Source organism: Prinia subflava, chromosome 5 (assembly GCF_021018805.1).
Source record: "Prinia subflava isolate CZ2003 ecotype Zambia chromosome 5, Cam_Psub_1.2, whole genome shotgun sequence".
Classification (NCBI taxonomy): domain Eukaryota; kingdom Metazoa; phylum Chordata; class Aves; order Passeriformes; family Cisticolidae; genus Prinia; species Prinia subflava.
This window is the reverse complement of record NC_086251.1, coordinates 47,130,476-47,152,790: the sequence shown is the minus strand read 5'-3', so window position 1 is coordinate 47,152,790 and position 22,315 is coordinate 47,130,476. Positions and strand designations below refer to the sequence as shown.

Here is a 22,315-nt window from a genome sequence, read left to right as displayed (position 1 = left end):
TGGCTGCATTATCTTTACTCTTTAGAGAGATAGCAAGTGAAGAGCAGTTTCTTTCTGTGTTTTCCACTCCCCTCCCTTTTCCTTTTCACCCTTCTTCCTCTCTCCCTCCCAGCTGAAGGAAAAAAGAACAGAGAGATTAAGTTTAGGTTCTCTGACGGAGGGTTAGGAATTTCTGACAGTTTTCTTTCTTTGTGCTTTCTATCACACTATATTTGTTAAAGATAACAGGTACTGTAAAAGATTATGGAAGAGAACCAATAGTTGTGTCAAAAGAAAATGGAATCATGAGAAGTTCATTATGAAATGGTTTTGTCTCACAAGTTAGTATTTCAAGTTAATATTTAAACAAAATGAGGCCTTATAACTATTCTGAACTCAGAATTTTACCCCAAAAAACCAGTCACAGTATATGTGTTTTAAGAAATACAGTTTAATAATATGCTGCTGGACTGTTTAACTTTTATGCCTTAGGGTAGCAGAGAGCAGTATTTCTACTTTTAGAAGCTTCTTCTCATTAGCGTAGTCTCTTATATAGCACCTGTTTTGAACTCCAAACCTGAATCTACAAATGTAAAACCTGACTTTTGAAATATTTACTTTTTTGAACACTCTTCTTTAAAGGACCTATCAGGATCTCTCCCCAAAATGCTAGAAGCATGAAGGATAAGGGAGGAACAATGTTGCATGGCCCAAACACATGTGCTTTCGTCATTAGCAAGGTACAGCATGACCTCATGTTGACCTCAAGGTAAATCGCTACCAGGGAACAATTATACGTGCCTGTGAAAGCAGCTTAGTTTTGAACAAGAGAATATTTCAGTGCATAGAATAAAATTAAGTTTACAACACTGTCTGCCTTTCCCCTTCTCTGTCTTGTCTCTCTCCAAGTCTCTTCTTGAGAGAATGTTGTTTTTTATATATGTGTTTGTTGCAAAAGAAAACAACTTTTCTAGAGGTCATAATGAATTCCTGAATATGGGAACTCAAAGGATCTTGTATCCAATTTAGTCAAACTGTACATCTTACTAGTAATTCCCTTTTTAATGAAAAGTTTCATTTGTTATCTAGAGTATTGGTATTGCAGCCTTCAGAATGTATATCTATGTTAGTTGGGGAATCTTGAAAAGTTCTGAAATGTATAGTTCATTTAGACTTATGGGAGAGTTTTTCTAAATATTAGTAGATTCCTTTTTGTGTGCTTATCTTAGACTGCAACATCAACTTATGACTTTTTTTTCATAGAAGACTATTCTGTAGCATTATGTGATGCATCTCTACATATGATGGAATATTATTTAGCTAGCAGTTCTGAGCTATTTGAAGAAGAATTGCTGCCAGCATCTCGGAACTGTTAGCCATATCTATCCCGTTTTATTTTTATAATATAATTGTTTGATGTATATTTTTATTTTTTTTTCTAGAACGAGAGAGCATATTCCTTCTGTGGAACAATAGAATATATGGCTCCCGATATTGTAAGAGGGGGAGACACAGGACATGATAAGGTATGTTTTAAGTTTATTACTGAAAATAAACTAATCCTTCAGTCAGCATATTTCTCAGCTTGAGGGGTTTTTGTAAAATGACATGTTACCTTATTTAAGTATGTGTTATTTAAGGTTGTCCTAAGATAGATGGTTTCCTGTGTCTTCAGTTTTAAGTTGATGTATTTTCCTCTTCTAATCTGAAGTAAAAGACATATTTGTAAAGGTACTGAGGCTTATTTGTGTTCTATTCAAAATTTGTTCTAAATATGCTGTGGGACAATAAACTTAGTTGACACTTACTTGCTTTTGCATAAAAAACCTAGTTCGTAGTGGAATATGGTTTGTGGCTAATTCTGATACACATTTTAAACTGGACATCACAGAAATCTCTTACCTTTGAGGTATGGGATAGGTTATTAATGTTATAAATGTTCTCATATTGTAAAATTGTTTGGCTTGTGACTCAAGTTTTATTCCACAATAAAGTGTCAGTAATTGATAGAAAAGATCAAGAAAACAATAATTAACAGATGACTTTTGAAACGAAAAAAAAACCCTACTCTCCAAAATAATTCTACAATATTCCTAGATAACTTATTCTGATTGCTCACTATACTGGGAAGCTTTGGAGAATATTTAGTCTCTGTTTTTTTTTTTTGTAGACTGAGTTGTCTTTCTGTTGTGGATCATAGAATGTAGTTGATTGTGGTTCCTTTTATAGCAGTCTGTCTAAGAACTGGAAAAGACTGAATTTGCCTGAAAAAGTTCTTTCTTTTCCTTCTCTATGCGTTCTGTGTCTCTTTTGGTCTGAGTTTACCTTCAGTTAGGAAGCACTGTAGGGGGCACAGCTGGGATCTGGCAGAAGTAGAGCAGACTGACCTCCCTGATTCTTCTACTACACATGAAATAGAGTGTGCTTTGTCTTTTCACTTAGTCATTGTCTCACACCTACCTTGAATTCCGCTATAATCACTTCATCTTCTTCTACTGTACTGCTTCCCAATTGCTATTAATAATGGAATTTTAAAAACTTACAAATTGAAGCTCTTTCCTGCACTCTTTTAGTTTAGTCATCCCACCTCCAGAGCATCACTCCAGCTTCTCAGTCACCTTGAATTATGATTCTGGCTTCTCAAAGCTTGCCATTTCAGCCTTGTTGCTGACTTAAAGAGGAATCTCTGTTCTGTTATCTTTGGTTCTGATACTTCCATCAGATATCATGCTGAGTCATACAGTGTTCTATAAGGAATAACTTCACAGTTTGATAGCAACTGATCGCTGATGAATAGGGGTGATTTTGCAGTTATGTATGTGATGTTAGTTGTTTATACCACACACTCACAACCTCATCATTGGCAATGTCATATATGGTAATTTTACAAGATTTTTAGTCTATTTTATACTATCTAGCAACTCAAAGACCTTATAAAAAGAGAAAACAAGGTGCTTTAGTATGCTGTGCTCTCGTTAATCGATATCTGTCTGTAATCTCTTCTAGATGATTGCAGTGTTTGTCTTAAGGACTTGCTCTAGTATTTCAGTATTTATTTTATTAAAGCTTGATTTCTGATTCTGCAGATCCTCCTTTTCTTTTGGAAAAACACATGTCCAGAAGAAAATATTTTGGATTTTCTCTGAGATGTATATATTTGCAAAGATAACTAGTAACACTATAGAGAATTCTTCAGGTAGTTCTTCTGGACACTTTTGGCTGAATGTATGAGACATCAGATTGTGTGTATTTTGAAGCAAAACCAAATAAAATATGTGGCCAAATTGTCATAATTTCACTAGTTGTCTTCCTGTATTGTATTAATATCTCCATCATAAGTAGAGCAGAAGTTTTGTTGATTTGCAGATTTCATGGCTGTAAACCTGAGAAGTTCAAACACCTGTAATTGGTTTTGTTGAAAGGACTAAACTGCTTCCTTTATAATTCATAGTAGTATCCTTCCTTTTGAAAGAAAGTAGTATTTTGTATGTTATGAAGTATGAGAGATATGAATAATATGATTAATATCTGGGAAGCCAAAGATATCCCATGTGTTACCACGGTCCATCCCTCTAAGGCCCCTGAGGTGCAGCAGTGGCACTGGGTGACCATAACTGAACAGTGCCTGGGCCATGTGGAGCTGTCCATGCAAAATGGATGGCAGGGAAAGTAACAGGAACCAAAATGCAGTAAACTGTCAAAGTGGGAGTAACAAGGCTCCTGCTAGATCCTTACTAAAGTTCTTTAATAAAGAAAACCACTCTTTTACCCATGATCCAATGCAGCAGTAGGATGTTGGAGACATGGTTCTTCTGAAAGCTTTGCCTGAGTGAAGCAGCAAACAGGTGAAACATGAACTGGCTGAAATTGTGTACAAAATTGGAAATGTCATAGATCTAATAACAGAAAGGAACTGTGCTTTTAAGCAGATTCCTTGAAAATCTTTCAGGTTTGGAATATCTGACTGAAGCAGATACTACCGAAGTGAAAAATTTCAGGAACTTAAATAGACAAATAGTGGTCCAAATATTTAAACATTAAAAAGTTGTTGGTATTGGTGTTATTATTATTAACAACAACAAAGAAAAACTGAAGGATGGGATGCCATCCAGTGGGACCTGGATAAGCTCCAGAAGTGGACATGCACATCTCATGAGTTTTAACAAGACCAAGTACAAGGTGCTGCACCTGGATCAGAGCAACCCATGATATCAAAACAGGCTGGGAGATGAACACTTCCAGAGCAGCCCTGCTGAGGAGGACTTTGGGGTGCTGGTGGATGAGAGGCTGGACATGACCCAGCCATGTGCACTCACACCCAGAAAGCCAAACCTGTCCTGGGCTGCATCCAAAGCAGCGTGATCAGCAGGGCAAAGGAGGGGATTCTACCCCTGCACGTCTCTCTGGTGAGACCCCACCTGCAGTGCTGCATCCAGCTCTGGAGTCCTCAGCACATGGACAGCACGGACCTGTTGGAGTCAGTCCAGATGAAGGTCTCCAAGATGATCAGAGGGCTGGGGCACCTCTCTTGTGAGCAAAGGCTGAGGGAATTGAGTTCAGCACGGAGAAGGCCTCATTGTGACTTTCCAGTACCTGAAGGGAGCCTACAAGAAGATGGAGACTCTTCACAAGGGCATACATATAGTGACAGGACAAGGGGGAATGGCTTTAAACTAAAAGAGGAGAGATTTAGATTAGATGTTAGGATGAAATTCTTTACTGTGAAGCTGATGAGGTAGTGGAACAGGTTGCCCAGAGAAGCTGTGAATGATCTGTACCTGGAAATGTTCAAGGCCAGGTTGAATGGGGCTCTGAGCAACCCGATTTAGTGGAAGGTGCCCTTGTCCATGGCTGGGGGACAAGATGATATTTAAGGTTTCTTTCCAGTCGAAACTATTCTGTGATTTCATAGCATTTGCAGATGCCTGGATTAACTCTGGACTGTGATCTTAAATTGGGCTTTTTGAACATTCTTTAATTTCATTCTCAAGCTCATAAAAGTTCAAGTTCCACTATTTCTTAGCAAGCCTTAGGTTCCTCTGCTTTTGTGAGTATGTATTGGAATTCATATCACATCACAATGGTAAAAATCAAAATTAATTATGTAGGAAAAACAAAAAACAACTTTAGTGGTCAGTGGAAAGAGTTCAGATTGAGAAATTAGTTGAAGAAGGTAAGTGGAGGGATTTCAATATAAGATTGACTTATCACAGAAAATACCTTCAGTCAGGTCCACAGTTGTTTGTACTTTGTTGTATCCTGTTTTGCCTTTGTATGTGTATGTAAGTAGATTCTTCCTATGTTAGTTGCTTTCTAAGTGGATTGTTCTGTTCCTTCTTTTGTTAAGAATTTTACTTCAGCATATTTTAACATACATAATTGCTGTTCTGTAGGCTGTTGATTGGTGGAGTGTTGGTGTTCTTATGTATGAATTGTTAACTGGAGCATCACCATTTACAGTCGACGGAGAGAAGAATTCCCAAGCAGAGATTTCTAGGTAAGATTCAAAGCAGTGAAGTATATCTGCTTGCTAACAGATGATCTTTATGCCATAGTATATTTTTTGTGAGAGTTTGTTAACTTAAAATTTAGAAAGAAAGTGCTGCCATGGTAACATTCATGTATTCCAGTTCTGTTCAATAGAACAACATCAGAAAGTAGGTAGGTTTTATTAGCTAATAGAACTGGCTTTACAAAAGACTTGTTTTGTTTAAACTACAGTGGAGCCACAGCCTTGTAGATACTTAGCCCTGTTCCATGTTTACTGATGAAAAGGAAATATCAAATGAAATATCAAAGTAAATGTAAATAGAGTTATCACATTCCAAATCTTAAAACATTAGAGATATCTTTAGCTAGGGATACTTTTTTATCAGTTCTTGCTAGATTGTTCTGGCAGACTGCAGATTAAAAGTGTCAGAACATACCCTACTCCCACCTTTTTGTTACAAGTAGTGTTTATTTTTTTAGTGTATAGCATGAAACAAAGATCTTTTCTAGCCCCACTTGTGTATCTGAGAAAAAATGAGTATGATACTCACAGAAATAAAATAAATGATACCATTCTTATCTTTTCCATATAAACCTTTTGTTGCATTCTGTAATCTCCACAATTTAAAGATTTTTTTTTCAGTACCTCTGTAAAAGCACTGGAGCATTTTTAGAGACAAAGCAATAAGCTTCCCCAAACACATTACTGAAATCTCCTCCAAAACAAAAATTTCTTTTTACTGGATTTCTTTTAGAACAGGAAGTTGAGGTCTTGAATTGCTCAAATTACTAACTGCTGTCCAAATGAGCTTTTAAGTCCAGTCCTCAAACGAAGAATAGTCTTGCTTCTGTTGGAAGGTATTGTCCTGGTTCTGACCCTCACCTGAAATCACTTGATATTTAAGGTTGTAATGGATGATAGAACATACCTCAATTATTTAGATAATATATTTTACTTATATTATAAATTGAGGCAATTTCTTGGGAGATTAAGTCCTGTTTATTGGTTTTTATTTCTCTACTGCAGCAGGAAACTTGGACCTGCAGTAGAAAAAATACAGGGGAGAGGGGAGTCCATTAATGAAAGAAAATTCAGGACTTCATCTGCTTGGTCGTTATATTGCAGTTAAAGTTTCAGTTCTCTCTTTCTGCCCTATTTAATGTTACAAGTTTGGTTGACTGGTGACTTACGCCATGGCTGAATTTGGTAATTTTGATTCCCAAGATTTACTAGATGGGACTCTGAAGGAGTAGCAATTTTTTAGCGAGAACTTTGAACTGAATTTTACAGATATAGTTTCCCAAGAACTGGGGAACTTTTTAGTTATGTATTCTACAGGACCTGACTTTCTTTTGGTAGGCTCTTCTGTGCTTTTTAAGATGGGAATATTTCTGATATTGCGCAAGGTTGTTAACATCTGTCCTCTGACAGCTAATAACTTGCTTTCTTTAGTTGTGGCAAGTTTACTGTGTTGCTGTTCAGTCTGTTTTTGTTCTAGTGGGTGTTTATGCTACACATTTATAGACAGCAGTCCTATAGTAGTTCAGTTTTTATTTTGATAAATTTAGAAGTTAAAATCTTAGAGTTTCCAATACTGAAGATGTTCCCCAGTCTTCCTGTTTCCTGAAAAAGCCTATTCTTAGCTCAGCTTCTGTTCTTTCTTACATATGGGCAACTTATTCTTGTTGTCGTTTCAAGAAGATCTTGGTTAAAGGAAGGAATAATTTACCATCTGAACAAAAAAATACTTCTTCCTTTTTCTTCTTCCTCTTCCTCCTGTTGATGCCAGTGCTGGTCTGATAGATCTAATTCCTTTTCCTCTTCTGTCACTCTTAACTGATGACCCTCTGGTTTATAGCTCTTCTTCCCAGCTATATAGCTGAAATCATCTTACTCCCAGCATATGACTGCCTTTCAGACTAGATTTCATCTGTCTTATGCTACTCCTATACTCATAAGACCCAGTGGTTTCTAAATCCTTTTTACTGATAGCAATTGCTTTGTTGGATGACTTCAGTGTTGTGTCTGCAGTTCACGTCATAAATGTTATGTTCTTTTTAAGAACATACAAGAACATTGCTGCTGCCCTGGCAGCTGCACTGAGCCGTGTGGAACCTTCTGGGGAATGGTGACTGCTGCGTGCCTTTGGGAGCAACAGGAGTGTTTGGAGCTTTCCCTGAGGGTGGTGTAGAGCAGGCAAACAGAAACCAAACAGTGACAGTTGCCACTGATAATGAAATTACTGGCACAGAGATATGAGTTGGTACAAACTTCTTTCTTGATAGCAAGGTTGTTCTAACCAGAAGTTACATTGGTTAACCTAAATATACTTAAACTTGCAAGTTGTAGCAGACTTAGAGAATTCTGGTTTTTGCTTGCTTACAAGCTGTTGAAAGCATGGTTTTAGTTTTCTGAGTTTAGGGAAAAAAGTCATCTTCTAAATGGATCCAGGTCCTTCTTTTATTTTACCTAGGTAGGAAGTAATCTTAGATATTTTTAGATAATTTTACTCCCTCGTGTGGCACAATGGCTGTCTGGTGTCAAATTTGAGCACGAAACTTTGTTCTAAAATATCTCTCCAAGGGAGAGTTCAGTTCTTGTGTTGGAAACAGTGTGTAGTTTCTATTTTTTTTCCTCTTTCTGATGAGAAATTGTGTTGTTCTTCCATCATAATATTTTTGGCAACACTGTGGACTTCTTTCATGGAAAATGCTACTTAAGTAAGTGCAGACTTTGCCTTTTATCTCTGTCTCTGAAGACTTCTCGTTCACATGCTTTGTGTTACGGGTTATTAAACTCAATTAAATAAAAAAATCACGTAACTACTCCAATATCTCTCCTTTTCTAGTGCACCCTCTCCCTCTTTCTTTTCCCTTGTTCCCAAATCTTCCTTTAATTTTTGAGAATTCTGAACTTATATTGCTGCAGAGCCAGGGATAAGAGCTATCCTGGAAAAGCAGAGGCAAGGGCTGGGATTGACTGCATAAGCAGTATTTTCACTTTGACTAGAGGTAGTTTGTAGCGCTAAATTGAAAGATGGACAAATCCATTTTAGGGGGCTGACTTTTGAGGGTCCTGTCGTGTATAGGATTTAGAATGGGCAGGAAGGTTTTGGAGTACTAGTTTGGAGCTGTGCAGTAGTTTAGAAAATCTTACCAGCTTTAGGGTTATGAGTAGACTGAAACTTTTTTTAATACATATATACATACATCTGTAAAATAATCTATAGACGCATATGATGCCATATTAGCATACTAACACCAGCAGCAGCCCATAGTCTTTGACATAGTTGGTTAGACTTTATTTAAACTTCATGGAGGACAGCTGAAATTTGGCAGTCTGTTAGATACTGTAGAAATACTTCATTTCTGATCCTGCAAGAAACCTTTTCTTCATAGAGCTATTGGGAAGATGCATTATAGCTGTATACTGGGATGCCCTTCTTCATTGATTTCTTTCTTTAATCAGTGACGCACTCTAGTGATTGCTAGATCCTTTAAAGGATGGAACAGTCATTAAATCCAACTTCTAATTTTTATGATTTCTTCTAGGTATTTTGTCCTAGAGCTTTTAGCTGCCTATCTATAATGTACACATTTTTATGTGTAGATGCATGTCAGAGTGCATCAGTGAGTCTGCCTATAGATCCATTCAACCATTCAATAAAACATGATTTTAAGAAAGTTTTAGGTATTGTAGCAAAGTTTCTGACTTGCCTAGAACTAGGGATACCTGTACGTTACCTGACTGCTCCAAGTTGGAACAAAAGAACAAGGGAGTTGGGCATGACTAGTGCTGAGGTGACCGGTCATTCTCAAATATAAGGGGCAAAACTCTGCTTTGGAAGCCTTGTCCATTTGCCCTTTAACAGGGTTACAGCTTGGGGCTGCTTTCTCTTATTCCCTGCACATCCAGATGGATATGTATCTTTCTGATGATGCTTATAAGACAATGTCTCAGTTTAGAGACAAGTTTAGGAGAAAACAGTCTGAAATGAGTCGTCTCCTCTAAAAAGGGTTCCAACAATCCCCTTCCACCAATAGGAAATGAATACTAGTGGATGAAAGCAAAAAAAGTGTTTTGTTTATTGACAAACAGAATGCCCACAAGGCACGGAGAAAAGGTAAATAAATGCTAGAGATTAAACTGTCAGACCTTACCCCTGTCCTGATTTAGGGCAAATTTTGGGAGGAAACCTCTGAATAAGGTCCCTCTAGAAAGCAAATTCAAGTAACCCCTCCCCCAACTGGTTCAGGAAAAAATTTCCTTAGAGAAAAGTGGAAAAAGCTGTTTATTCAACAAGCAAGGTGTTCATAAGCACAAAAAATGAATAATATTAAACAATAAAACCTCTCACTGTTCTGAAGAGAGATAGCAAAATTGAGGAAGTTCTTGCCATGGGGTGTAGCTCAGCTCACCTGGTCTACCGGTCCCTCCGGTGCTGGAAAAGGCTGTCCTGGGTCCCAGTGGGCCACAGGCCTGAGCTCTGGGTGTTTTTATGAGTTTTCAGTCCAGAACAGGTTTTAACAGTTCCAAGAAAAAGGAAAATAAAACCGCAGTGCAGGGGACTTCTCTGCCTCAGCTAGCTAAAACACTAACTAAACAGCAAAGGAGAGTTCTCGCTCTCTGTCCGTACTGCAGACAATGCTGTCTGTGAAGGATGTGGGGGAACAAGTGCAGTTTCTGATAACAAACTCCATGCTGTGTCTTTTTTCCCCCCCATTCACTCTTGGAGTCAGTCTTAAAGGTGCACAATTTAATATCCAGCATAAACAGAACAGATGAATGGGGATACAAACATCATAAACTCACCGCAGGACATGAGTCACCCTGTCCTCTCCCCACCCCACATCAGAACAAAACCCCAGAATACTAGGGAAAGAAAAAAAAGCCACCAGCTTTGCCACATGGTAGGTAGAAGACAGTGGCTCCTCTCTCAGGGGAAAAAATCCAAAAAACTAAACAGGACATTCAAACAGCAGTTGGGGCAAAAAAGTGGGAACCTGACTCTCTGGTGTTGGTCCCTTCTTCACAGCAGATGGAGCAGATGGTGTTGGTGTGCTTTCTCTCTCCAGCTCAGCTTTTCTGAGGTGTGGGGCCAAGACGGAGCTGCCCCTCTACTCCTACTGGTCTCGACCAACTCCTGTCTCGCAGGTCCCTTTTTCTCTTGTCTCAGAATTAAACAAACTGTCCAGTTTACCTCAGAAAAGTTGCTGAAGGATTGCTGCTGCAGCTTCTGCAAGGCCAGGGTAAGGGAAAAAAACTTCTTGCCTGAGCTAACAAAAAAATCAAGCTAGCCAGGCAAAAAACCAGACCCCTTGGCACCCCAGACACCTGGGGATTCAGGCTTTGAAAAAAATCCACCAAAGTGCCCAAGGCTCACCCCCTTCCCCACCCCGCCCCCCCCCCCCCCCCACCTTGAAGATTACAGCACACTTTTTTGGGCATAAAGCAGAGGGTCAGGGAACAGACTGTCATCATAAACCACCACAAGACACACAGTTCTGAAGGCACTGTAGAATTAGATTAGGCATCTCCTTTTCTTCCTTATCATCATTAGCATGCCCTTTGCATTATCATGTGTATTCTTGGTCTGCAGTATTTGTGGGGAAAGCTCATCAGAGCCCAGGTTCCTGAAAAACAATACCAGTGGGGTTGCTCCTAGTTCTGCATAGTCTGCTTTAGACAAGGGTAAGATGGAAATGATTCATGCAAAGTGTTAAACGTTTTCACATAAGCAAGGGGTGGTATCTCTGAGTGTTCAGTACAGCCAGAGTTCTCTCATCAGCAGGGTAATCTCATCTTGGCCCAGCTTAGAGGACTTATACCAGGCCAGGAAAAGCAATAAATACAGAGTATTCCTTCAGATTTCCTAATTGCCACCTGGGGTAGTTAATTCTTCCTGCTTGTGTCTGTCGCTGTTACTGGATCACTGCCATGAACAAAGTGGACAACCCCATAAAGATGAAATGTACAAAAGGGATGACAGTGATTGGGAAAGGAAAGGCTCATTAATGCTAAAGGCCTTAGCTTCTTTACAGAAGCACACACATCCCAAAAAGGATTTTGATACATGCAGCTTCCTTCCTCTGAGCACTGTATGGGCTGCTGTTAGAGCCTTGAGTAAAGAGCCTTGAGTAACCTTCAGTACAGCACTTCAGTAAAGCTGAACTAGTGAAAACAGACTCTCTTCACTTGATCAAGCTGCTTCACAAATTTCTGCTCTCTCACATGTTCATGCAATCTGGACCTTCTTTTCTGGCAGCTTGATTTCCATCCTAATTAATGTGATTACAGCTTCACATACTTCAATTCCACGATCATTTTATGTAGTTCCTGGAACTTCTTTAGAAGGTAACTCTGGTCTTCACCTTTGTAATACAGTGCTGTGAACCAATACAGAGCATCATCAGTGTTTTCTAGTATCAGTCAACTTCAAAAGTATTTTTGAATTAAAGCCACTGGCAATTTACATGGATCTCCTTGTAATGGAACATGGCAAAATGCTGCCTTTTCTGCAGTGGGTTCTAGGAGGGTCAAGAGATGGAAGATATTTTTCAATATAAAACTTACTGTATGTCTGCTGGAAATACAGTACAGCAGAGAGGAAACCATTTAGGAGGTTCCTACAGTGTGTGGAAGAGACCTTGCTCTATAATTTCCCTTTTGATTTCTAAGGACACATCAGAGTTTCAATCTTACTGCCTTAGAAAGCCATTTGAAAAAGTACTGATTGGAGGGGTTTTCCTCCCTTCTGAGAGCCCAAAGAGAACTTGTAGTTTTCCAGGATCTTTGTTACATACTTTTCTGATTCTCTTATCAGGAAGGTGGATAAAGAAGCTCTTTCAGACTTCTCTAACCGCAATGATTTTAAAGCTGTGAAAACATTGTAGATTTCATTGTCCCTCCTGTAAATAAAGTAATTTTTCTGTCAAGGTTTCCTGTCTTCTGTCTCTGGAACAGGAAGGTTTTCTTACTTCCCTACCTGCTTCCCCTTCCTGAAACTGGGTGATTTCAGAAGAGACTGAATCTTTACTTCACCACCACTCCTGCAGTGTAAGAATGCTCTTGTTTAGTGATATTTACATTTGGTATTGACATCCTTAATTAAAAAATCATTTGATAATATTGTGCTTTCTTCTCCTTTTCTGTAAAGTGAAATGTGTCCAGAAGTTGAAGAGAAGTCTTATGGTTGCTGTTACTTCTGCTAGCAGAAAGGCTGTGATTTAGACCCTTACTGGTAGATATACATAATTTTAAAAAACCATCTTGGACCTCTACACCGTCTTAAAACTCAATATTTTCCTAACTCTTTTCAGCATTACTTAAAGCAAGAGGTTAGCTTGCTTTGTCTTTTTGTTTGCTTGAAATTGGATGCTATGTCTGTAGAAGCTACCCCTGGGATATGTGCATTTTTGAACTTGGTTTTGTCCTTCCACATTGCCAGAACTGGATTATTTAGGAAACAATCTGTTTGCATCTATTTTTGGACTAATCCAAGAAGATAGAGATTTCAAGATAAAAATTTTCTCATGGGATAACTATAAGGGTATGTCATGCAGTAAGTCTAAACAAAATTTAGGAATGTCCTGCAGCGATCAACTTAAGCTCTGGCAGATATATATAATACTTGAGATCTTAGTATTGCCACAAATTCATGTAGTTTCAGCCTCAGTCTTTCATGGCTTCAAAATCTTTCAGTTTGTGTTTAGTGGAGGCACTGTAAACTCTACTGTGAAGTCACCACAGTGAGCGTATGCATCAGGCTATGTAGACACCAAGATGTACATGAGCCAGCAAGTGGCCTTGTGGTATTTCAGGCAGCATGTGTTATATCAGGCAGCAAATGGTATCCTGGGCTGCATTACACAAAGTATCATCAGGCTGAGGGATATGATCCTTCCTCTCTACTAAGCATTGTTGAGGCTACATCTGGAGGACTGGTTCCACTTCTGGTCTCTCCAGTGCATTAGAAGGTTATATTGGAGAGAGTCCAGCAAAGGGCTGATGGCAATATGAGGAGAGGCTGAGAAGGCTGGCAAGTCTTCCACCTGGAGAAGGGGAGGCTCAGGGCCACCTCATGTATGTGCATAAAGGCCTGAAGAGAGTGTACAAAGAAGAGGGAACTCTTTCAGTGGTGTTTGGTGACAGAGATGGGGGCCACAAATTGAAACACGGGCAGTTCCTCTGAGCACTAGGAAATGCCTTTTTAGTGAGTGTGACTGACTGCTGACACAGGCTGCCCAAAGGAGGTGGGAAAGTTATTACTGTTATTACTGTTCTGTAAAACTTTTGCAGTTATAGTGCTTTCTTTTGAGACAAGGGCATGAGCACTGCACACAGCACAGAGGGTGAAGGCAAGCCTCCAATGCCCCAAATAAGGGATTTTTTTTTTTCTTTATTTTCTAATGCTTTTCAATATTGGGTTTATTTTTGGTTTGACTGCTAATAGACATCAAGTTGATTTCTTTGTGGAGTTATCTGTTGCAGCTGTGAGATTTCTTTTAAATGATAAACTCAGTATGTGAAATGAGGATTGTTCTCCTTTTGTGGATTCAGATGTTATCTCTTCTTCTTGTGTTTCATGTCCACAGTTCCTTAAACCTTCCTTTATTTTAAAAAAGGTTGGTTTCATATTTGTCTTCCTCCTGCTTTTGAGTACAATATAAGTTTAAGTGAAATGTTGACACTTCCATTGGTACGGTAACTCTTTAACTCTCAACATTTTAAGTAATTACCACATTGTTATTTTGTTTGTTTTAAAGGAGAATATTAAAAAGTGAGCCACCTTATCCACAAGAAATGAGTGCTCTGTCTAAGGATATAATTCAACGGCTTTTAATGAAAGACCCCAAGAAGAGGCTAGGGTGTGGTCCCACTGATGCTGATGAAATCAAACAGCATCCCTTTTTCCAGGTAAAGCAAACAACACTCACCAGATCCCGCTTATTCTGCATTAGTGCCTGTGAAATCAAAGTCTGACAGAATTCTGTTGTTCTGTTAACAGAACAGCTTAGGGACACATTAGTTGCATGAATAATTGCTTGGAAGTTAGTGAGAATATCCATGTGTTTGTATCATATGGATTTTGTGTGTATTAGAAGGACATGCTAGGTTTTTAACATATTCTGTCTGTATCTATCAGTTACTTGAAGAAGCCAAAAGACATCTTGCATAAATCAGAAGATTTGTTGCAAAACACTAAAATTATGTTGTACATTCGGTTTTTGTTTGAAAAGATTTTTTAAAGATTGCCACTAGCATTATTAGTAAAATTTGAATATTGATAAAATTCACCAAACTCCTATATTTTCCTTGGCCTAATTAAATCTTTAGTCTTGTTTAGTAAATTTTAATTCTGTTCAGATTTCAGTGTGTTAGCATTTGAAACCATGCTGAAGATTGGATTTGCATACAATATCTGTAATGATCTATCCACTGTGGTTACAATTGTGTTCTTTCTTTGAAAAACGAATTATGTATTTAAGGTGCTTCTGAAGTTGAGTTAAACAGAGTTAAACTTCCTTAATTCACTGTTTTCTTTGGGAGATACATTTTGTCATCATATAACACTTTCTATTCTTCACTTAATTTCAGTTCCACTCCTTTACAGGAACAGGGCAGTTTTCTTATAACTGCTATTTCTATGCTTCCTCTTTCTAATCATGCCTTTAAAGTAAGAATTTGGAGGTTTATGGTCTCAGGGCTCTGAAAGCTGACATCAGTAATTAAGCACTGAAATTGGCAATGAAAAGTTGAAGCTACTACATGCACTATGGCTTACAAAAATATAAATATTGCTTATTCTGAAATAGAGGAAGAAATTCAGGGACCATCATGCGAATTGTTTGGCACATCTCCACTTTTAAATTTAATTATGTTAACTTTCTTTTTGATTGGATTCTGTCTACACACAAGTAAGTATGATACTGCTTGGCTTTAAGCAAATTAGTAGAGCATAATTTGAATGTTTTTTATCTGCCTGTGAAAAGTGGCAAAGGGAGTTAGGACTGTGTGTCTGGACAAGTCTCTCTGTCCAACATATCTTTCTGTAAAATTTTCATGTAATTCAAACTTATTTTCCTTTTTTTTTTTTCTTTTTGTTTAGAATATGAATTGGGAGGACTTAGCTGCCAAAAAAATACCAGCTCCATTTAAACCAGTAATTAGAGATGAATTGGATGTCAGTAATTTTGCAGAAGAGTTTACAGAAATGGATCCAACATACTCTCCTGCAGCAACCCCTCAGACTTCAGAAAGAATATTTCAGGTATTTTAAGAACTCAAATTAATTTTTTAAAGAAAACTATTATTGAATAATTCTGCATGTATAGATAGCTTTTTTTTTCACCTCCTGCCTATTATATTTTTGGAACTAATTTTGTGATTTCTAGTCCCAGTTGCCAGGGCTTTTTGTTCAACAATTGCAAAATGAGAAAGGTGGAAACAGTCCTACTGCAAATACACAATACCGTGGTTCTCCATTCCCAGTGGAATGTCCTACTTGCTGGAGTAAAGAACTTCATACCTTGACTCCATCAGCCTGGGCTGCCAGCTTTGACAAGAGCATTGTAGTTCACCCATTTCCACGTTATGTGCTAGTTGAAGTAATCCTTTGGAAAGTAGCAGAGCTGACAGGAGGTCCTCCACGTTTTGTAGGAGCGCTCTAGTTACTCACCTGATGTATTCAGATGAGTAACAAAGCTTTCCTTACTGTTCCCTCCTCTTAAAGAGCGATCCCTTCTTAGACTGCACAGTCTGGCTGTCAAATGGGCAGAAACAGCTCATGTGCAGCCAACTTGGTACCCAAGCTGCAGAGGTGAACAGCAGTTTGGATTGCTTTCTCTACCCCTCTCCTTGTGCTTTATTGCTTTTTATTATCTGTTTTTGAGCAGCTTAATCCTTAGGATGCAGGAGCGTAGTGTCATATTTTGAAACTTGTTAGATTTGCAGTGACTGTAGCAAGCAGGTTTTGCATGTCTTAGTAACATCTGATTCACCCTGCAGTGATAGTCACAGCTGTTGTTACTGTGATACTCGAACTGGGCCCATCCTTGCACAGAAACATTGATATAAAGTTTATCCATTTAAAATAGTTTGATGTTTACATCACAACATACAAACTATTTCATGCCTTAACTTTAAGGTGTCCTGAGAAGCTGGCTAGTTTAAAGTACAAGCCTTTATCGCTATTGTAAAGCAATTGTAGCTGAGCCACTTTAGCATTAATTAGAATTCTTGTAGTACTATTGTTTTGCCTTTAAGTGGGGAGGATCATACAACCAATTCCAGGAGGATACCTATTGATGTTGAGCAGAGTAAGTTACAGTTTCTCTATTATGATACAAGTTTTGATTTCTTGAAAAATTCTTCTGAAGCTTCTGATGTTTCATATGTATGATGGTAGTTTATGGGCAACAGTATCAAGCTATACCCTTTTCTGATGTTTTAATTTCATAGGGATATTCTTTCGTTGCACCTTCTATTTTGTTTAAACGCAATGCAGCTACAGTAGATCCTTTTCAGTTTTACGTGGGGGATGAGCGACCTGGAACTACAACTATTGCCAGAAGTGCTATGATGAAGGTAATAATAATATCAAGACTTAAATTAATTTGATTAAATTAAAACTCTGTATCCCTTCCCAAGCAGCAATCGTAAGCTAGGCTATGAATTACAAAATCATCATCATTCATTTATCAATTTTCTGTAATGGCTCCTCAGATGATTTAATCATCTGATGATCCATCACAGTCTTGCATGTGATACTATTAAGAAGTGGTTGAAGTTTAATCTGAAAAATGAGGTGATTGTTTAGTTTTCCAGAAGACTGAAGTATAGTAGTAATAATAATAATAGTAATAATGATAATAATACTCCTGATAGTTCTTATTCAGCCAACCACTGTAGATATTTCTGCAGCAACTTTAATTATACAATAATTCCATTATGTTATATTTACCCAAAAGAGTGTATAGTTGTGTGAAGCCTTATAAGAACATGTGCTATTGTGATGTCCTCAAATAAGCACATAGTTTTGTGGATAAATGTATGTATGACCATCTTTGATCCTGTTTGTCTGAATATTTTGTATCTTCAGCTTTTGTAGTAGTAATGATTTATTTAGTGATTATGTTTGTTTAATGTAATGTAAGCTTTACTCTTTGATTGCTAGAATAATGTTTATGCATTTTATTCAATAAAATTTAAGATTATCTTTTAATAAAAAGAGAACTCTTTTACACTTGTAAATGTAGATGAAAAATTCTCAATGAAATTTTACTCTTTGTCTTTGACTGTATATACTATAAGTATTCTGCAAAACTAAATACAGACAGTTTCCTAACAGGACTCTCCATTTTATCATCATTATGAACTGGATCTGAAAGAGAAACCCTTGGGAGAAGGAAGTTTTTCCATTTGTCGAAAGTGCTTACACAAGAAAACTAGCCAAGAGTATGCAGTAAAAATAATTAGCAAAAGGTATAAATATTCTATAAGACAATAAAAATATTTTCTTTGCTTACTGTCACCCATGGAGTAGAATAATGTTCACTACATTTTTGGAAGTGGAAAAATAACTTTAAAATTATTTCCTGCTCTATGAATTTACAGAAACTTATTGTAACCTTATGACCATTAAAAGGTTCTGAGAGTCTTCTGAAATAAAATGTTATTCTAGTTGGGACACAAGGAGAAACCTAGAGAGTACTTTTCTGGTTCCTAGTTGTATTCTACCATTATTTCCCCTAATTTTGCTTTTAACAAAGTAAGGTATAAGGTTCTTCTACCTTGAGACTGAAGTGAACTGAACATAGGCTTATGCTAGACTCCCTCTCCTAAGCAGCCCAATTGATTGCCTAGGATACTGCTTTTAAGAATGGTCTCCATTGTAGGTTGTCTCAGATCTAAGTGTGTGTGTGTATGAAGTGGAACTAGACTATGGAATTGTAAGTTGCATCTTGTTTCCTGTGTGTTCTGAAGAGAACACCACAATGAAAGCAGCTGACCTGCTTTGTGCATGGGTACCATCTGGTTCTCTTCCAGTGTGGATATCTCTGGGAGTTTCTGCCCAGAGAAAGATAAAGATAAGGGATTCTTTGAGTAGAAAATGGATTTTTGCCTGCATTTTGCAGAGTTCATTAGTAAGTACATCCCTAGTGCATTGTAGAATGCTGTCAGGAGAGTAGAAATGTTCTGCCATCAGAATAATAGTTGACAGTGATCTCTTGCCCAAGACTTTTGGCTGTACCTCTGTTTTTCCAGACTCTAGAAGAACCTGTCCATCAGACCCAAGTGTCTGTCATTTCATCTTATGCTTTTTGAAAAGGACAAATTCAAGAAGAAGAAGCTGAAGTGTAGGTGTCTGAGTTAGTTTTCTGAGGTCTGCTAAATTAATGGAAGCCTGGCTAAAACTGTCTTGCACTAGAAGTGGGATTCAGTAACTTAAACATAGGCATCTATGTAGTGCCATTTTAGGATCTGTTGGTGTCTTCTCTGTCCTCTGGTTCCCATCAGTCTTGTGACTACTACCTTTTTGTAGATGTCTTCATGGCTGATGTCACCTTCCAGGCTCTTCCTTCCTATGCTTAGGCCACTGAATCCTGCTCTAGGTATGTATGTTACAGTGAACTAGTTCACCCTGTAAGATGGATTCACAGGAATTTCACTCTTTATAAAGAGACCTTAAATGGTGTGTGTAGACAGCTACATTGGGTATTTTAATTTGGAGATCTCTGTCATGTTTTTGATGAGAAAAAACTCATGTAAAATATAGATTGCAAGTTTTTTCTGTGGTACCAGCAGAGCTGTAGGTCAGTGATCCCATCTCATCTTATAATAATGTGTGTTTTGTTTCTGGATAAGTGAGCAGACTGGTATTGACTTCTCCCGTAGAACTTAACTCTTAGAAATTATGTCCCTGAATTATATTACTCATGGGTTCTTTTGCTCTTTCTCCTTCATCTTGGTGGCTCAGGCTAAAAGAAGGTAAGAAGTGATTTGTATACAGAGATTTTTAAATTTTTTTTAGGATTGCAAGGTGTGAGCAGACTCAGCATTTTTACTGTACAGTATTTAGAGTTAGCAGTAAACTCACACTCTGAACAGTTGGCCGAAACCCAACTTGAATTAGAGTCTGTAAGTAATATTGCTCTGAGGATCACACCACTGAATCTTGCTAAAAGGAAAAGTATAGTAAGTTTCTAACAACTTCTTTGAGCCTTAAAGTCATTGTTTCACTCCTACCAGACTAATGTGCCCAAAAAGGGAATCTTACACCTAGGGAAACCTTTTCATGATACTTCAGGTGAAAGCTCAGATGAACAGTTCCTGTGTGGTGTTGCTTTTTTAATAGTGATGGACCTGCCCCCAACCAACAATTTTAGGTTTATCTGTATGACTGATGACCACTGAAACGATGTAAACCTGCTTGAGTTACTGTTTTAGAACATTTCATTTGTTTCTCACAAGGTTGTTTAAAATTTGAGGATAACTATTTATGGAGGGGAAGTATTCAGAAAAGCCCACATACAAATTTCTAAGGTTTGTGCTCATGATACTGAACCTTTTTCATCTGTTTCCAAGGTTCACTTCCTTCCGATAGTAGTTTAGGAGGAAAGATTCTGTGAGTCATGTTTTTTAATTCTTTAAGGACAGAAGTCACTTTCAGTTCAAAAACTTCAGCAGCAGAGATGCAAGTGTAACAACTTCATTTACTTGTTGATTATATGAAGCCCACAGAAAGACAGAATTCTCTTGCACAGAATTCTCATTGTGGTTCTCATCCCAATTAGGAAAAAAAAAAAGGCAACCAAAAATTAAGAACATGTGTGGTGAGAGATTCTACCTGTATCTGTTACCTGTAAAGCCATTCTCTAAATCAGTACAGGATTAGCCTTTCTTGGAGAAGAGTTGTGGCAGAAATTTTCAGGATTATTTGCCAAAAATAAATCAGTATATCTAACTAGTGAAAAAAAATATTCTACTCCATCACCATTCATGTAGTTTTTATGACAATCACCATTTTCACTTTTTATGGCTATAGATTTCAGTACTTGAAAGAGAACTTATGCAATGATTTTTTTTGTGGAGATAGTCTCTTATCTCTTCCAGTTCACATTTTTACAATGGTCTGTTTAGGAGTTCATTTGTATAACACGTTTCATATAAAGAGGATGTTAATATTTTTCTAGTAGAGCTCATATTTTCCATATAATTTTGGAAGTACTTGTCCCCATTAAGAATGGAAAGGGATTGGGCCAAGGTAAAGGTGAACTAGCAAATATTGGTAGTAACAGAGGTGAAGTCAAATTGCTCTAGACTGAGGACATGGTTTGTTTTAGATTGAAATTATTCTGTATCACATCAGCTTTTGCTGTAGGAAGTTGCAGTTGCATTAAAAACATTGTTTGAATTGGGTGTGGGTTTTGTAATGGACTAAATTGCAGGGTTATGGGGAGAGTTTTTCTCCACTTACTTTTAATATGCATTTAATTGTTTTCAAGTGATTGTAATAGTAAAAAAATATGGATTGCAAGCAGTTAAAAAATAACACTTGGAATGTGCAATTTGCTCAGTAAAATTGGTACAAAATGACTGCTCAATTTTTCCAGAATGGAAGCCAACACCCAGAGAGAAATAACAGCTCTGAGACTCTGTGAAGGACACCCGAATGTAGTGAAGTTACATGAAGTTTTTCATGACCAGGTATTTTGAAGAAAATCAGCACCTACCAAACATATCGCCATGTGTTTTCCCTAGAACTTTTTGGACTTAAGTGTACTGTAACTGTGGAGGCAACTTTTTCCCTAGGGCTTTTGCCTAGTCAATATAGAAAATGAAGCAAAATTTCTGCATTCAAACAATCTTGTAGTTACTCTAGCAAATCAAAACAGAATATGAGAAAATTAGTTGCTGGGATTCTGTTCATTGTTCTGTCTTTGTTTACCATCATACAATGTGTTCATGGCCCAGTTTCTGTATCTATGATACTGAAATGTGTTATCACCTTTCCCCTAGGGTGATTATAAATCTTAAAACAGTATTTGTGAATTAATTTAGAAATGTTGCATATGAAGATTATATATCTAGTATCTTTTCCTACACATTAGTGGCTTAATGGAGATAACCAAATAGCTTGCCAAATTACCAAATGTAAAAGTAGAGCCTCTTTTTGAAAATCTATTAACATCAGATTATTTAGATACCTTAATTGTCTTTTTCCTTTAATGTAATACAAATTCCACAGTATGTAATAAACAATAATTTGATCTGAATTGGAAGTGGCCCTGGTTTGAGCTGTCCTGTACAGATGTCCTGTACAGCTCCCTTCCAACCTAGCCTACTCTGTGGTTCTGGTCTATGATTCTGTAATGGAACAAGGAGTCTCTTGCCTCTCCATATATCCCAGTCTGTCCCCCTCATGCTGATTGTACTGGGACCAGCAGAGGGTTCACGTAGAGCACTTTAAAATTAGCTAAGAGGATTCAGTGTCTGTACTGTAATTTCTAATGACAAGAAAATCCTTTTTTACATATATGGACAGTATGAGACACATGTAAAACAGGACATTTCTTTTTTTTGAGTAAAATGAATATACTAAATCTAAAAAAAAAAAAAAGGCTCTCCAGACTGCTCTGCCATTGAATAGGCTGCTCTCAACCCATGAACCCACTGTATTTTTAACTGCTTCTGGTAGCTACCAGGTGTTACCTTTCAGATTACTTGTGCACAATATTCTGAAGACCACAACTGATGAAAATCTTCTAGTATTGACCTTTCTGCAGTTTTTCTTAATACAAGTTTTTAACTTGCTCTGATACCAGTCTGTTCAAATTCCACATT

The 22,315-nt window shown here is 37.6% G+C and overlaps 1 protein-coding gene and 1 pseudogene across 2 annotated transcripts in view; both read left to right on the top strand.

Moving 5' to 3' along the window:
- The window catches only part of RPS6KA5 (ribosomal protein S6 kinase A5), an 85,312-nt gene that overhangs the window by 39,116 nt on the left and 23,881 nt on the right, over positions 1-22,315 (top strand). Inside the window, exons 1-8 of one of the 2 annotated variants that reach the window (XM_063399205.1) lie at positions 641-748; positions 1,422-1,505; positions 5,373-5,476; positions 14,236-14,386; positions 15,579-15,740; positions 16,931-17,056; positions 17,820-17,953; positions 21,085-21,178. In XM_063399205.1, the coding sequence (XP_063255275.1) occupies positions 1,461-1,505; positions 5,373-5,476; positions 14,236-14,386; positions 15,579-15,740; positions 16,931-17,056; positions 17,820-17,953; positions 21,085-21,178 (816 nt within the window). In that variant the 5' untranslated portion in view covers positions 641-748; positions 1,422-1,460. Of the gene's footprint in view, positions 1-640; positions 749-1,421; positions 1,506-5,372; positions 5,477-14,235; positions 14,387-15,578; positions 15,741-16,930; positions 17,057-17,819; positions 17,954-21,084; positions 21,179-22,315 lie in introns of those variants that run through there. The other variant, XM_063399204.1, reaches the window with a different exon arrangement.
- LOC134550614 (small ribosomal subunit protein uS17m-like) lies at positions 2,769-5,066 on the top strand (annotated as a pseudogene).